Source organism: Pecten maximus, chromosome 5, assembly GCF_902652985.1.
Source record: "Pecten maximus chromosome 5, xPecMax1.1, whole genome shotgun sequence".
Lineage (NCBI taxonomy): Eukaryota > Metazoa > Mollusca > Bivalvia > Pectinida > Pectinidae > Pecten > Pecten maximus.
The window spans coordinates 38,675,552-38,692,365 of NC_047019.1; the positions used below are offsets into that span (position 1 = coordinate 38,675,552).

A 16,814-nucleotide genomic window follows, 5' to 3' on the forward strand; every position below is an offset into this window, starting at 1 on the left:
GTTCATGTGCACGTGCCGCTCTCCAGGTGAGACGAGCTATATTTAGCCGTCACACCTGGATAACCGGCTCGGGTACCTGTTCATTGTTAGCGTGTGTGTGGGTCGGAATGTCTTGTCACGAGAGAGAGATGTCAATCTATGTAGTCGAGATGTCTTGTGTTCTTTAACGTAATAGTGTGAAGTCAAGTCGTAACATGCGTAATAGTGTGAAGTCGAGTCGTAACATGCGTAATAGTGTGAGGTCAAGTCGTCACAGAGTTTTCTTTGTAAATCGTCTGCCTTTGTTCAGGCAGACTGAGCCTGTTTGTTGTGATGAATGGACGTGTCTTTGACACTCTGCTTTATCATTGCTCATGTCTTATCTTTTTGCGCCCATGCTTATGACATTGTATTCGTACATGTTTTACTGAATACACATTATTTTAAGTAACACACAGGCCTTTGAGTCGTTATTCCGATATACAACTATTCGTCCCGTGAAACATGGTCACTGGCCGAGTCCAATTCAATATGTTGACAACAGCATTTGTCACATTGGCGCCCAACGTGGGGCTTTGCTAGTGTTGCTATGTAATTGTTATATATCTGCTCATTTTATTGATTTGAATAATTCGCGATGGCTTCGAATTCGTTGTCTCAGTCTCCCAAACATTCGTCGGTTACATCTCAACGTTCGCCAGCTAACAGGTTGGCCCCTGAGATGATCATAGAGTTGTTTGAGAGACAAAATAACATCTTGTCATGTGCTGTCACAGACCTTCAAGGTGAAATGAGGTCCGTGTTTAATGATGTTTTGGAGACTACAACCTATCTATTAAATGAGTTGGTTAACACCAGAAAAGAGGTCCAGTTTTTAAATGAGCAAACGTTCGAACTAAAGAAAGAAATTGGTACAATCCATAGTAAGGCGAAGCAGCATGTCCGTTTGTCTGCCGAAAGTTCTTGTCAAACTGATCTAGGGTTATCTTTAGATAACGCACCAGCTGGTGTAGCTCCTACTCCGACGGACGGAATATTCACATTCAACTCTCGTGTTCCGTTGGCCTGCAGCACTCAAGTGGAGTATACTAGGCCCAGCAGTGGTCTAGGGGATACTGCTGTCCCAAATGATGCCCATGATGCGCATGTCGATCATGGTATCATGCAGACAGGGCATGTTGACCTTGCAAGGTCGGATTTCCGAGGTTCAAGCGTTCCACCGAGTATTGAACCTAACCCTAGCTCATCACAATTGTCAGGGGCTAGTAGTAGTAATCCGAAAAGAGTTTCAATGAAACCGGTTACCTACGATGGTAAGGAGGACTGGGAGGAGTATCTCTCTCAGTTCGAAATAGTTGCCGATATAAATAAGTGGGATATTAGGGAAAAGGGCCTGTACTTGGCGGGAAGTCTAGCTGGCTCTGCTAGGGCAGTCCTCAGCGACTTGAATGCGGAAAGCCGCCGCGATTTCTCTCAGCTGACCGATTCTCTACAGCGACGGTTCGGTAGCGAATGTAAATCCGAAATGTATCGTGCCAAGCTGCAGACAAAGGTTAAGGGAAAGGACGAGTCCTTGTCAGATCTGTCTAGGGCTATTCGCAAGCTTACCAGGCAGTCTTATCCTAAGGCAGCACAGGACGTTTTAGAGACGCTTTCTGTAGACTTCTTCATTGATGCCATAGTCGACCCTGACATTCGCCTGCGCTTGCGAGAAGCCCAATTAGATACCTTAACCCATGCTGAAGCTCTTGCTGTGCGGCTTGAGTCCCATAAATTGGCGGATAGGTTCCGAAATCGATCGGTTCGAGCCATCGAAGGGAGAAATGATGAAGACAACAAATCTTCTTCTAAATCTCCGAATGTTTCTCCCAATGATGAATTAATTCAGTCTTTGAGAAGCGAGATTGACAGTCTGAGAAAGAAAGTTGACTCCAAAGGCTCTGATAGAAAGACACAGGAACACTCTGGGCGAGGTTCTAATCCTCCGAATTCTAATTCAAAACGGTCAACTCACAATGGTAGTAACACAACTATTAACCAAGAAAAGCATTCCAGTGGCAAAGCTGACAAGAACTCGGAAAACTTCCAGAGGCCGGACTCGAGGGCCGTAGCCCGGCAATAAAACATATTCCGAGGCCCAACCTGTTAGTAGCCCATAACACATGGACCAATGAAGAGGGCGTGTTTGTTACGGCTAATGTGGAGGGCTTAAATGTCAGTTTCTTGGTCGATACTGGAGCTTCCATTACGTTACTGCGGACAGAACTTTTAAAAGTGTTGCCCGAATCTTTGGCTAAGGAAGTTGAAAGGGTGAATAAGTCGCTACTTACTGCAACCGGTGAGGTGGCACCGCTACATGGTCGGTTGAAAGTAAACATGAAACTGGGTGAAAGGAGCGTCACTCATACAGTTTGGTTTGCTGACATTCAAAACGATGGTATCCTTGGTGCCGACTTCCTCACCAGTAATGGATGCAGTATTCTCCTAGATTCCTTAACTCTTGAGATAGGGGGGCAAAGGGTTCCATTACATATGTCTCTCTCAGAAGAGAGTTCCGCGTGTTGTCGCGTAGCTATTGATGAGACGGTAGTAATTCCCCCTAGGAGTGAAGTTCTTGTCCGTGGTAAACCCGTAGACCAGTATAAACCAGGCCAAACCTGTGTTATAGAACCAACGGTGCGTTTTATCGAGCGTAGCCATGTTTTTTTAGCCAAGACTGTTGTGAAACCTAATAGTTCAGCGATACCTTTACGGTGTATGAATGTCACGGAACGACCACTTACAGTGCATAAGGGTACGGTTGCAGCTTTTTGTGAGCCGGTATGTGCTGTATCTCAGTGTAAAGATCATAGTGAACCTGTATCTGAGGTTGCTAATTCTGTTCCTGAGCATCTTTTAGATCTTTTTGATCGCTCGAAGGAAAACCTTACAGATAATCAGCAACAGCAGGTCGCAGATCTATTGGTAACTTACAGTGACATTTTCTCTAAGGGCCAGTCTGACATTGGCAATACAAATGTGGTCACGCATGAAATTGACACCGGTGGTTCAAAACCCATTCGCCAACCCCCTCGTAGAATTCCGTTGGCAAAGCAAAACGAGGCCGAGAAAGAAGTTGCAGATATGTTACAAATGGGTGTCATTGAGAAAGCTAGTGGTCCGTGGGCATCACCCATTGTTTTAGTGAAAAAGAAGGATGGTTCAACACGCTTTTGCATTGACTACCGCAAGTTGAATGACGTAACGGTAAAGGACAGTCATCCCCTCCCGAGGATAGATGATACACTGGACACGCTTTCCGGTGCTACGTGGTTTTCCACATTGGATCTGAAGAGTGGCTACTGGCAGGTGGATGTTGATGAGAAGGACCGACAGAAAACCGCTTTTGTAACTGGTTATGGTGGGTTTTGGCAATTTAAGGTCATGCCCTTTGGTCTCTGCAACGCCCCTGCCACGTTCGAGCGTCTTATGGAGCAAGTATTGACAGGCTTAACCTGGAAGCTTTGTCTTGTGTACTTGGACGATGTGGTGGTATTTGGATATACTTTTGAACAAGAGCTTGATCATCTTACACAAGTCCTAGATCGTGTGCGTTCTGCAGGCTTGAAGTTGAGTCCCAAAAAGTGTCATCTTTTTCGGCGCAAAGTTCATTTCCTGGGTCACCTAATTTCTGGTCAGGGTATTGAGACAGATCCGGAAAAGGTTTCCGCGGTCCGAGATTGGCCTTCGCCAAAATGTATCAAAGAAGTGAGAAGTTTTCTTGGTATGAGCTCTTACTATAGACGTTTCATCAAAAACTTCTCAACCATTGCTCGTCCCCTCCATCAGCTGATGGAATCCGGCCATGTTTTTGAGTGGACTGACGCTTGTGAATCTGCTTTCCAAGAACTTAAAGACAGGATGGTTGTTGCACCAATCTTGGCATATCCACAGAGGGAAACAATGTTTATCCTTGATACTGATGCCAGCGATACTGGTGTTGGAGCAGTTCTCTCTCAGGTCCAAGATAGCCATGAAAGAGTCATTGCTTATTTTAGCAAATCCATGAGCAAGCCTGAAAGATCTTACTGTGTGACGAGACGGGAATTGTTAGCTCTCGTAAAAGCCGTTAAGCAGTTTCATTGTTATCTTTATGGTCGTCATTTCAAAGTGCGCACAGATCACGGATCCCTTTGTTGGCTGAAGAATTTTAAGAACCCCGAAGGCCAGCTTGCTCGTTGGCTTGAGCTCTTGTCACAATATGACTTCTCGATCGAGCATCGGAGGGGGAAGAGTCATATGAATGCTGATGCTCTCTCCAGGAGGCCTTGTGCCCAGATGTCATGCTCATATTGTGATAAAGTGGATGCCAAATACGCTGTTCATGATAGTGTCGGTGGCGTTGCGGTATTGAGGAAGGCAACTCCCTTTAACAACTCGAGTCAGAACATATCTGTTCCTTCTGACAGCAATGATGATATGATCGATGGAGCCATTTCATTGGAGAGACTGAAAGATTTGCAAGGCAAAGACAAGGTATTGAGTGTAGTTGTAGGTTGGAAAGAAAGGGGGCAAAGACCTTTATGGGAAGACATTTCAGATCGGTCTCCAAGTGTAAAACATTATTGGTCTCGATGGGATGCTTTGTATCTCAGGTCTGGTGTTCTATACAGAAGATTTGAGAATGATGATGGTCTATCCACTGAATGGCAGATAGTGCTGCCAGAGGTATTACATAAAGTTGTTCTTAGAGAACTCCACAACTCGAAGACCGCAGGTCATCTAGGCGTTGCTAAGACGCTAGGAAAGGTGAGGACTAGATATTACTGGTGTGGGCTAAGGAAAGACGTTGAACATTGGTGCAGGGCTTGCGATGTTTGTGCCCGAAGGAAGCGTCCTCCCAAATCTCCAAAAGCTCCCTTGCAGCAGTATGTAGTCGGTGCCCCTCTGGAACGCATTGCTATTGATGTTATGGGTCCGCTTCCGGTAACACATCTTGGTAATCGCTACTTGTTGGTCATGGGAGATTACTTCACCAAATGGTGTGACGCCTACCCAATTCCTGACCAAGAGGCTGTAACTGTGGCGGAGGTGTTGGTAAATCGGTTTATTTCGCAGTTCGGTGTACCCAGGCAACTCCATTCTGACCAGGGTAGGAATTTTGAAAGTGCTGTGTTTAAAGAAATGTGTGTTCTCATGGGAATCGATAAGACAAGAACGACCCCTTTACATCCTCAAAGCGATGGCATGGTGGAGCGCATGAACCAAACCTTAGAGAGCATGCTATCCATGTTCGTTGAGGATAACCAGCGTGACTGGGATGTGCATGTTCCTCTGCTCATGATGGCATACAGGTCATCAGTCCATGACTCAACAGGGGTATCTCCGTGTAATATGATGTTCGGGAGAGAAATAACATTGCCAGTTGATCTGATGTTTGGAAGTCCCGAGTCCGACAGTCCTGTTTTCAAGAGCTCTTATGCGCATGACCTGGCGAACAAGTTGGAACACATTCATGATTTTGCTCGTGACAAGTTGGCATTCGCACACGGTGCAATGAAGAGAAATTATGACCATAATGCTAAGTCTGTCCACTATGAGGTTGGGGAAGCAGTTTGGCTGCACAATCTTGTCAGGAAGAAAGGGGTGTCCCCAAAACTGCAGTTGCCATGGATTGGACCTTTCATTGTAACTAAAAGGCTGACTGATGTTACATATCGCATTCAGCAGAGTCATCGGTCGAAGCCCCGAATCGTCCATTTTAATCGTCTGAAGCCATATAGAGGTGATCAGAAACCTGCCTGGTTCGACGATTCAATGACCAGATCCAATGAAAGCAGTATCGTCTCTCTTCCGGATAACTCTGCACAAGAATCCGTTCTCTCCACGTCTCCTTCTCCTGGGGCAAATGTTCTAGAGAGTGATGCTGAATCCGAGGATTCTAATCTTGGAGGTCTCGGTAATACTGCTGTTGATGCATCAAGTACAACTTCCTCTTCTGTCTCTGACAGCTATAGCATTGTCAGTAGACGAGGAAGGCGCATCGTAAAGCCTGCCTGGCATCGGGACTATGCAATGCAGAGTTGATGTTCCCACGTGACTTCGTGGATGATGGTTTCACTACCGTGGACCATGGATGTACGATGTTCCCACGTGACCTCGTGGATGATGGTTTCACTACCGTGGACCATGGATGTACGATGTCCTCACGTGACCTCGTGGATGATGGTTTACCGAGAACCATGGGTGAACGATGTTCCCACGTGACCTCGTGGAAGATGGCTTCACTCCCGTGAGCCATATTGGTGATTTGCCCGCGCTACCACGGATGAAGTCTCCGCTGCATTTTACCATGGTTCATTATTCGCGATTTCTTGGAAGCATTTCCATCACTTCGGATTGGTATCGTCATCGATTGTCAACTGGACGCAGCTGGAAAGGTAACAACGGATGTTTGGTGGACATTGACTTTATGACTAAGGTTGTTTTCGGAAGGACTCTGGAACGGACCACGGACTGGAACCGGAAGTGTATGGTAACATTATTTTCTTTTCAGGAATTTGTGATGATGTGACATTGTGACTCATTTAATTGATAATCTTTATGTAATTTTATGTAATTAATTTACCTGTAAGTAGTATGCAATTTGTCAAATGTGAGATAATTTCATGTACATGTATTGTAGTTAATTTGAGGACAAATTTCCATCTTAGCAGGGGGCAGTGTCACGTAGTTAGTTTTTATTTATGTATGACATGTAATTATTAGCCTGTGTATGTATGTATAGATACGTGTGTTTATATTAGTGAGTGAACGAGTGCCTTTATTTATTGTCGTGTTCATGTGCACGTGCCGCTCTCCAGGTGAGACGAGCTATATTTAGCCGTCACACCTGGATAACCGGCTCGGGTACCTGTTCATTGTTAGCGTGTGTGGGTCGGAATGTCTTGTCACGAGAGAGAGATGTCAATCTATGTAGTCGAGATGTCTTGTGTTCTTTAACGTAATAGTGTGAAGTCAAGTCGTAGCATGCGTAATAGTGTGAAGTCGAGTCGTAACATGCGTAATAGTGTGAGGTCAAGTCGTCACAGAGTTTTCTTTGTAAATCGTCTGCCTTTGTTCAGGCAGACTGAGCCTGTTTGTTGTGATGAATGGACGTGTCTTTGACACTCTGCTTTATCATTGCTCATGTCTTATCTTTTTGCGCCCATGCTTATGACATTGTATTCGTACATGTTTTACTGAATACACATTATTTTAAGTAACACACAGGCCTTTGAGTCGTTATTCCGATATACAACTATTCGTCCCGTGAAACATGGTCACTGGCCGAGTCCAATTCAATATGTTGACAACAGCATTTGTCACAATATGTATTGCGGACCAGTCGTCTGCCGACATCTTCCGTGCTTGTTTTATGTGGTGATACTTGCAGTTCGTTGATTAAATTATTGAGGATTGATTCCGTTTTTATTAGAAATAACGAGGCAAGGGTGTTACTTCATTTCGGCAATGACAAAAACAACCCTCTAATTGACATTGAAGTGTAATAACCTGTGGCGTATTAGGTTTCCATTAGGTATCCAAGTCCTCCTTTTTTCATCCCACCGAGAGGTCAAAGTTCGAACAACCATGCGACCTGCAGGCGCTGACTGTGAACATTTAGGATTACTGATAGGTATACGCACTTATAACCGTGACATGAATCGTAAAAGTAGACACATCAGGAATTTCGAGTCACCAATAAAGCTACAAAGTTTTATGTATCAGAATATTGATCTGTTTTGAAAAAAGCATTGGTATCAGATATAGTGTATATGTGATTACTAATATGTAGAATTCTGGTATATCGAACCAACAAATACTTTATCATTGCGTCTGGAACACAAGCCTCCGGTTACGTGTAAATCTATACGTGAATATTGGTTTTGTGTAGAGTTACCTCCCTTACTGATCATAAAATGACTGCAGTAAATCAGGTCTACATCACAAAATAACATACGTTTATATTGAAGGGTTCTAACTTGTAACTGAAATACGCCGCTAACTTCCGGTATTTCAACATTGTATAACATAATTGAAAATCCTTAATGTCTGTGACGAGAATTTTCAGGTGGAAACGGAAGTAAAACCCGTTTGATAGGGCGATGCCTGACAGTACGGCGCATTGATCACCAGTGACGTCATAAGATACTCTGCGGATAAACAAAGAGACATACAAGGGAGGAATCAAGTGGTATGGGTAGACTTCGAGACAAAATCTAAATGTTTGCCTATTTGTCTATCCTAAATAGATTTAGAAGGATGCGTAACGACTGTTTGATATCTCTGTACAACCCTAGACTACGTTACTACTATTGTCCGAGAAAAGAAATGTGACGTCATTAAATAAAAACCACAATTTATTCTACTTCCATTACATAACACGCAAAAACCTTCCCAGTAAGCTATGTTTAATCTTAAGTATAAGATTTAGAGCCGTCACCGGAACGCAGCCTTTCCGGACTCACGTCTGGTTTGGGATTAGTGAGGGGTGAGTAAAGATCACGATAGGACGGGATGACTACCAAACAAACGTACGTGTATAAATAGTTTACGTGTACATCTGTTACATCATCAACATGTTAAATAATTGGTCTGTTTCACCAAATCGATCGTAAATTTCTCAAGGCCAATGCTAAACGTGTCGTTTTATCGTCTAAACCTAAACAGTTTGAAAGGCGAAATTCCTAATACTCCCTGACACCACATTGCTTAGTAACAGAACATTATATGACGCCATCTTTTACTTCATAGTTCAATAGTTTATTGAACTTAACGTCTTATGGCTCATACGTATGTACATATACAATATGTAAGTTAGGAGATGCTGGACACAGCAATAGGTGTACCTTGAGATAAGTACATAGAAACATATACACATATGATATTGATCTATAACAAAGGTTTTAAACACATACAAATATGATATTGATATATACCAATGGTTGTGAATACCCAAGGTTGGAATCTCAACTGTATTATTGAGATTGCAAATATTTAATACGCATAGATAGCAGTTGGATAAGTTTGAATGAAGAAGGACGGTTCCAGTAACCTTTTTAATTAGCCTTTTACGAATAACAACATATAGTGGGCAAATAAGAACGAAATGGATCTCGTGCTCTAGTTGGGTTGAGTTGCAATAACGACATACCAGCCTATATAAAGCTTATGTCTGGAAAATGGCAACTTCGAAATAAGTTTACGATACACATCAGTGATAGACTTCATTGGGTATAGACTTGCAATATAAATCTGAATACAATGAATTTATATTACAAATAGATAAAAATTATATCTTTAGCGCTCGGGCACTAGTGACAGTAAACGCTGGTGTTGTTGTAATTAGAATGGCTTCCTACGTTTAATTGAATGTATGACCATTTGATGAAAAAAGTAATCCCATCACGAAAATATTATAAAAGCGAATTAAGTTTATTTTTCTGCTACAACATTGGACATGTTCTGCCTTACTTTTGTTTTGTGCGCGTTATCTTGGTCAGATTGGAACGGTACATGTGCGATAGGTATTGTGGTAGATATAAAATGAGGAATGCATTATCTATTTATTTAAACGTGTGGAACGATTGTAAAAGATATACAACGATTAACATTTTACGAGGCAGCTAATTACCATATTTTTGTTGAAATATATGCAATAATTATTAGGAATGAAACTAAATACTGATGTTTACTTAAATAAGTTATCTCATTGATTGATTGATGGGGCTTAACGTCCTTGTTGCGGTTAAACCGAGCCTAGGATACCGTCGAGGACACCTCTAGGCCTAGGAAAGTCGAAGACGACTTATTTTGAATAGAAACATACCTATCTTTTTTTGTTTAAAAATACATATTATATGTAATTAATTTATAAAGTATAATCGAAGTGGAGTCCGTCTACCATCCTATACATGTAGATGTATATACAGTACTAGTACACTATGTATCACCATGCAGGCCGTCGAAAACATCACGAATACTAGCGAGACAAAAGGACGGTCATACGTGTTCCATGAATGAAAACAATTGTTATGCAGCACGTATATATATTAGCAACCATCTTATATCATTATTTTAATTTTTTCGCATATGTTTTCGCATAACAAGTAATTTCGTAATAGTTCAAAAACATATCGTTAGCTGTGCGGTTTACATCGCACAGTTGTGCGGTTTGTATCGCACATGGCACATTTGTGCGCACGATGTCTGCACGATGTTTTTGGAACGTTGTGCGGTCACACAACTGTACATCTTACCACTAGGCAAAAGGGAAATTCCCTCTTGCTAACTAATTTACTTATACACAAGTAATAGCGACTTTGCAAAGCCATTCCATTCGCCTATATATTAGCGATGTCTAAAAACATATTATTATTGAGCATGTCGATGGAATACATCCAATTCTACCATGTTTGCTATGCAACGCCAGTTTTGATTGGTTTAAAACCATGTATTATTTTCCAATAACCCACGCTCGTGCCAATAATACACGGTACGGCTGTTACAATTTTATATATCTAATATTCACCCGTTTCATAAAAGGTTACTATAGCCGAGTGGGCTAATAGGTTAGTCTTTCAATACATTTTTATCACGACGCGAATTCGAATCCTACGGAGGCCCCGATTTTTTTTTTCTTTTCTTTTCTTTTCTTTTTTTTTTTCTTTTTCAAAATCAATGCCACATGATAGATGCTCTTGATCGTAGTACTGTATTGCCTCTATATTTCATCAGCAAATAATGCAATACTCAAGAAATAAATTACAAGGTTTTCTCGGGGTTTCTTTGCTGTTTTTCTATTAGAAAGAGATCGATCTCAGAACTAAACAGTACATGGTAGAATAGAAATAATCAACTTTGAATCGTGTATTGTTGCAGGATATGCAACTCGGACTCGGATATTTTGCAATTTTGATTAATAACTCAGGCCTGCGGCATTCGTTATTAATTTAATTGCAAAATATCCTCGTCCTCATTGTATATCCTGCAACAATATACGATTCATCGTTAATTATTTCTTAAATAATTTGAAATCAAGGATGAGGATCTGCGTTTCTGCCTGAATGTGCACACGAAAGCGACTGAAAAAATCATGCTGCTTCCATTGCATTAAGTGTTTATCGCCCGCCGAGGTAAAGTCGGCCGTCGAAACGGCCTCTAGACCGAGACAAAGTCTAACAATGTTGCTCTTTCCTGAACTCTCAACATCAAAATTGCCAGAAAGCCCTGGTTAGCTCCTTGTCGGTATAATGAACCCTGTTGTGGTGTCATACACTCGTGTGCACATTGATTACGATGAGACTGTAGACTATTTTGTCAGTGATCTCAATCTTCGTGGTCAATTGTATTTATGTCTCTTTTCTGTGACGAGGATGTAAGTCGTCTTACAAAATAAAACATTCGCAGAAATACAATGTATAGTTAAATAAGTAGTAAGAAATAAACAGTTGCAGTGGATTTGTTTTAGACAGCTAGAACGAAGCAGTCTTCTTGACATTGTGAAGTAAAAAGTAAAAAGAAAAGTGTGAATGTCCTACCCAAAATTTTCTGTTATACTGTATACATTTTTACTGTAACCAGAACATCTCGTTTTATAAAACCCTTTATTGACGACAGTTACATTTCCCATGATCCTCTTCCGGAACTGTCTGACGTCATGGCAACCTCTTTATGTTAAGGTTCTGAAGTCGTAATAAAATGTTCCATGGAGACGATTCCGAAAAACAGCAGTTAATCAAGACATGTCATCGTTGATGGCTGTCGTGCTGTCATACATTAAGTCGCTAGGGTTACCTAACAAAGTCAGAGAAGACATGTTAGGTGTCATGCATATATACTTTTTATCAGATAATATTTTACGCTGACAACCAAATGTTACCCATTTGAAAGTCACGTGTTTGCGACTGTCTACTAATAAACTGCTTTTCCAGAACTAGTGCGTGGCATTCTCAGGTTATGTCTTGTCTCAAAGAATCTGTTTATAACATCTACTATTCTTTACAATTCAAGATCAAAGTTCAACACAATAACTGAAGTTAATGAGCCAACGAAGAGCCATGCTAAAACGCAATTTCCTGTAATATCACGTGGTAGCCTCATTGACATATTTCATTGTATTGAGAACAGAATTGGCCAGGTCGGGGTAATGTACATGTACCGACATTGTTCTTGAGAGTGTCCTGAATACTAAAGTATAAAGACGCTCGTGTTAAGACAGAATGGCACGATACATGTGTTTTAGGTTAATTACCCTTACTGCCGGCTATAGGTTCTGGGTGTAAAGTCCGTGTGGTAATTAGAGATTGGGTTAAGGTGTTAATCCGTTCGGCATGATTCATTTCAACAGAAGTCAGCAGGAATGATTCATCTCCATACTAATGCTATTTGTACATGGTGTAAGTCTGATGGATGTGTGACATGTAACATTCGATGATTTTCCAAGTCTTTAGTTAGACCTGATGCGGTACATTTTGTCTGGATTAAAGATTAATGTCTTGGCCATAGACATGTCCGTTAAACACTAATGTTGGTTTCGTCAATATTAGAGCAGACTTATTGGAGACCTGAGATTACAGTCGGAACCTGTAACTCCTTCAATTTAGTTTCCTATCAATTAACTTAAAGATTTAGAATATTTTACCAATATTTACTTAATGTTATGTACCTTATGAAAATCTAATCGAACATTTTGTGATGGATTAGAACGCAAAATATTTCTTCTTTCTGAAACAATCAATGAACTTTTTAATCTTGAAAGGTGAAAACGGTCTATTTCGAATAATTTACAACATTTCCTGTTGAATTTTAACCAACCTTCAAATAACCTTATCGGCATGAATCAAAAGGGAACGTGGCCAAGTCTAATTTCGCGTAATGCAAGTGACGGCCGGGACCCGGTGATGTGATGTCATTCGATTATTGATGACGTTAATAACAATTGCAGTTCGGGTCAAAGTTCGAAGCATTAAACACGTTTATAAATGTTTTATGACGATTGTGCATTGATATTTGATTTTAAAGGTAGAAAATCTAATATTCTTGTATCAGCATAAGTTACAGTAATAAAGATAATTGTCACTAGTTTAAGTTGTTTTTCTGTGATTTCCTGCGGAGATTATCTCATATGTCGTATTTCTGAAATATTACAAAATGCTTTCTCTTTTTATTCTTCCGACCATATTGATAATTATCCTGCCATTGATATTCGGCTTAAAGGAAACGTAGGAAAAAAGAGAGATTATTTAATCTAATTTTGACTGGTTCATATTTAGATAACGATCACGTGAGTTTGTATTCCGAGACTCCGTGGCTCCTGGTAACTGTGAACGGTTTACATTAATTAGCATAAAACAGTGTCTCCTTAAAAACTGATTACGGTTTCTCATAATGATGCTGCGGAACGTGCTGCGTTATCCAAAGGTTTCACCTCGGCGTAATTTTACTAATTCCAGTTGTTCGTGAGAACAGGGGTATTGTTGGTTCTGTCACCTTGTATGTTATTACCAAACTCTTTTAAACAATCAATGTCATTTCAATTATTGGTTAATGCCTTGAAATTTGAAGATAATAGACAAATATTTCGAAATAATATCCAATAAATTCGAGTTAGCTTCTCTTGCTCGAATTAGAACAACTCTTGTCATTAAAGCGTCATTCCCGCAGATTAAATGGTTCAGGGAATCAAACATTTTGTCCTGTAGCGTTTAAAGTGAGTGAATTAAGGTTAGGCTATATATTTATTTTCTCACAATAATGAATTAAATTTGCTATAAATTAGTTGGCTCTTAAATTGCTTCAATTCGAATTGATTCGAAAGAAGAAGACAAAATTCTCAATAGAACACAAGAAAAACAAATATCCCTTGGAACACTGCCTCCGCCATCGCAAATTTCAGGCAAAGATGGATGGTATTAATTCTGATGCTATTAATCTTAAGGAAGAGGTCGATAAGTTAATATTTTTTCAGGAAAAATCTCGATCCGGATTACAGTTTTCACTTGAGATGTGACTGTTAAAGGGACTCTAATGATATCATGGATAGTTCATCTATTACCAACAAGCTGGGATGTTGTTCTGTGACTGGCGGCATTCTCCCTATCATGACACGTATTGGTTGATAATGAGTAGACTTTTTGGTTATAGTAAACGTTTGGAATAGCGTTTTCCAAATAGCACTGCGTAGATATAAAACAAAAACAAAAACTCGATGTAGGACATTGCTGTGACAGCGAGGTTTTGGACACGTGACAACGTTTGGTAGTTAAAAGAATGCCTTTCCCACTCATAGGACTACAATTCACAGGAAATCGAAAAGTCACAATAGAGACGGGTCATATTACACGTGTGTGATAAAGTAAATGTAGGTAATGGAAGTTATATGATAAACTGATATTAGTATGTAAACAAACGCATGAGTTTCGTATGTTGACTATGGAATTTGTTGTGAAACCAGAAGCTGTGATTGATTGCTGTTGTTGTCTCTGGTAGGCAAGACCATGGGACTATATTATCTTTGGAACACCTTTTCTGGTCTAATGTCCGTTTAAAACAAATGATGTAATATGATTCGTTTTGCACGTGTTTCATGCCCTTTGAAATGTGTTTTACTAGACATAGCATTAAGGCAACAGCTCGCGATTCTTAATGGCTAAATTCAATTTGCAATAAATTCTAAATGGACGAAACTGTAAGATTGAGTTCATTGGAATCCTTTTAAGAAATTCCAGACTTTTTTTATCCTGAGTATCTTCCAAAGAAATGAGACGTTCTCCGAAACATGTTTGTAATTGATATCCTCAGAATGTCTCCCACAAAGAAATGTGATACGTTTCCTCGCTCCTTGACAGAAGATGGAGTACTGCGATGCTGAGGAGATTTTTCTCACCACATGATAGAATGAATGGGACGTTTTGTGGGACTTTGTCGATTTGTCTTCAATCTATCACGTCGTTTAGCCGGATGTTGTATATAGATAGCCTTAACGACGGCTTTCCAAACCGGATATAGAGTTGGTGGGGTCTCGTACAATGACGTCATAGCCTAATAAGGACCTGTCATGATAGCGCTGGTTGGTGTTATAAACATGCTGCTTTTAGTAATCTGACAGTAGGAAACCTCGCCTCACGGCCCTTATCTATAAATACAGAACTAATCCCACAGGACTTTGTGTGTAGCGACAAAACCTGAAATTGAACGATTCTCTTGTTACGGAATTGAATAAAACCCACTGTGAAACACATTTACGTACCAACGGGATATATGTACTTGGAATGCTACAATTTGGGTTTCAATGGATTTTCAATCTGAGCAGACAACACACGCTGGGTATTGGGGAAATACTGTCTTTCTGCATATACATGTATTACTTTCAAATCAATGCGTATTCCTTAAAACCATTATCATTAATTCCATCTAAATAATTAGTAATCAATGTAAACACTGGGACACATGGAGTAATTGTCATGAGGATGTCTGGAAAGTACAGATGTCTGAAATCAATTCACTTCATCAACCCTGGAAACTCTTATTGCATTCCTTGTGTTAGTAAAATACATTACGGCTCAAGGTTTAAATCATATCACTTCTTTTCATCAATATAACAAACTAACCTCAACTGTTCATCTGTTTTATTTCATCAGAGGACATACACATATAAGTTATCATATAAACAATGTCTAGTAAGTTAAAGTGACAGTATACAGTACAATGATACAATATAGGTAAATGGTACAATATAGGTAAATATTAAATACTATATTGTGACGATATGTTCCAATATAGGTAAATATTAAATACTGTATAGTGACGATATGTTCCAATATAGGTAAATACCTAATACTACGGTATGTTGGTTTGGTTTAGTTTTATTTGTTTAACGTCCTATGAACAGCTAAGGTCATTTAAGGACGGCCTCCCGTGCGTGCGATATGCATGCGTGTGGTGGGTGCGTATGTGCATTTTGGGAGGCTGCGGTATGTTCGTGTTAAGTCTCCTTGTGATAGGCCGGAACTTTTGCCGATTTATAGTGCTACCTCACTGAAGCATACTGCCGAAGACACCCAGCAGCACACCCCACCCGGTCACATTATACTGACAACGGGCGAACCAGTCGTCCAACTCCTAATATGCTGAGCGCCAAGCAAGAGCAGCAACAACCATTTTTAAAGACTCTGGTATGTCTCTGCCAGGGGACAGAACCCAAAGCCTTCCTCACAGGGGCGAACACTCAACTAAATAAAAAAGTCAGGCATTGTCAAGGGAGACATTAGGAAGAAGAAAGTTGGTAAGAAAGAAGAGAAAAGATAAGATCCCAAAGTCGCCTCTTACGATCATGCTATGGGGGCAGCAGGTACAATTCTTAGGCCCTACCTGCAGGTCATACGGTATGTCCCAATATAGGTAAATATTAAATACTATATAGTGACGATATGTTCCAATACAGGTAAATACTAAATACTTTATAGTGACGGCATGTTCAAGTACAGGTAAATACAAAATTCTAAAGTGGCGGTATGTTCCAATACAGGTAAATATATATTAAAAACTATAATAACAGTATGTTCCAATACAAATAATGCACTTTACTATCAGTCAAAATCTATTTTTAGTTGGTGTTCAGATGAAAAACAAGATGATTTTGAATCTTGGCTCAATGTGTTAAACATAACATGATTACTGCCCGTACATTGATGTGTATGTGGTTATGGTGTTCTCCTGGGTTCGTACATTTCGACAGTCAGATCTCGGTCACAACTATTATCAATGTTTATATTACAGTAGTGTAGTGTGTGAACTATATTAAAACATTAATA

General features: G+C 40.2%; 1 protein-coding gene across 1 annotated transcript in view; it reads left to right on the top strand.

Moving 5' to 3' along the window:
* Positions 1–6,044: 6,044 nt before the first annotated feature.
* LOC117328452 (protein PIF-like) overlaps positions 6,045–16,814 on the top strand; it is a 53,767-nt gene continuing 42,997 nt past the window's right edge. Inside the window, exon 1 of the mRNA XM_033885984.1 lies at positions 6,045–6,204. Within this exon, the coding sequence (XP_033741875.1) occupies positions 6,045–6,204 (160 nt within the window). The remainder of the gene's footprint in view (positions 6,205–16,814) is intronic.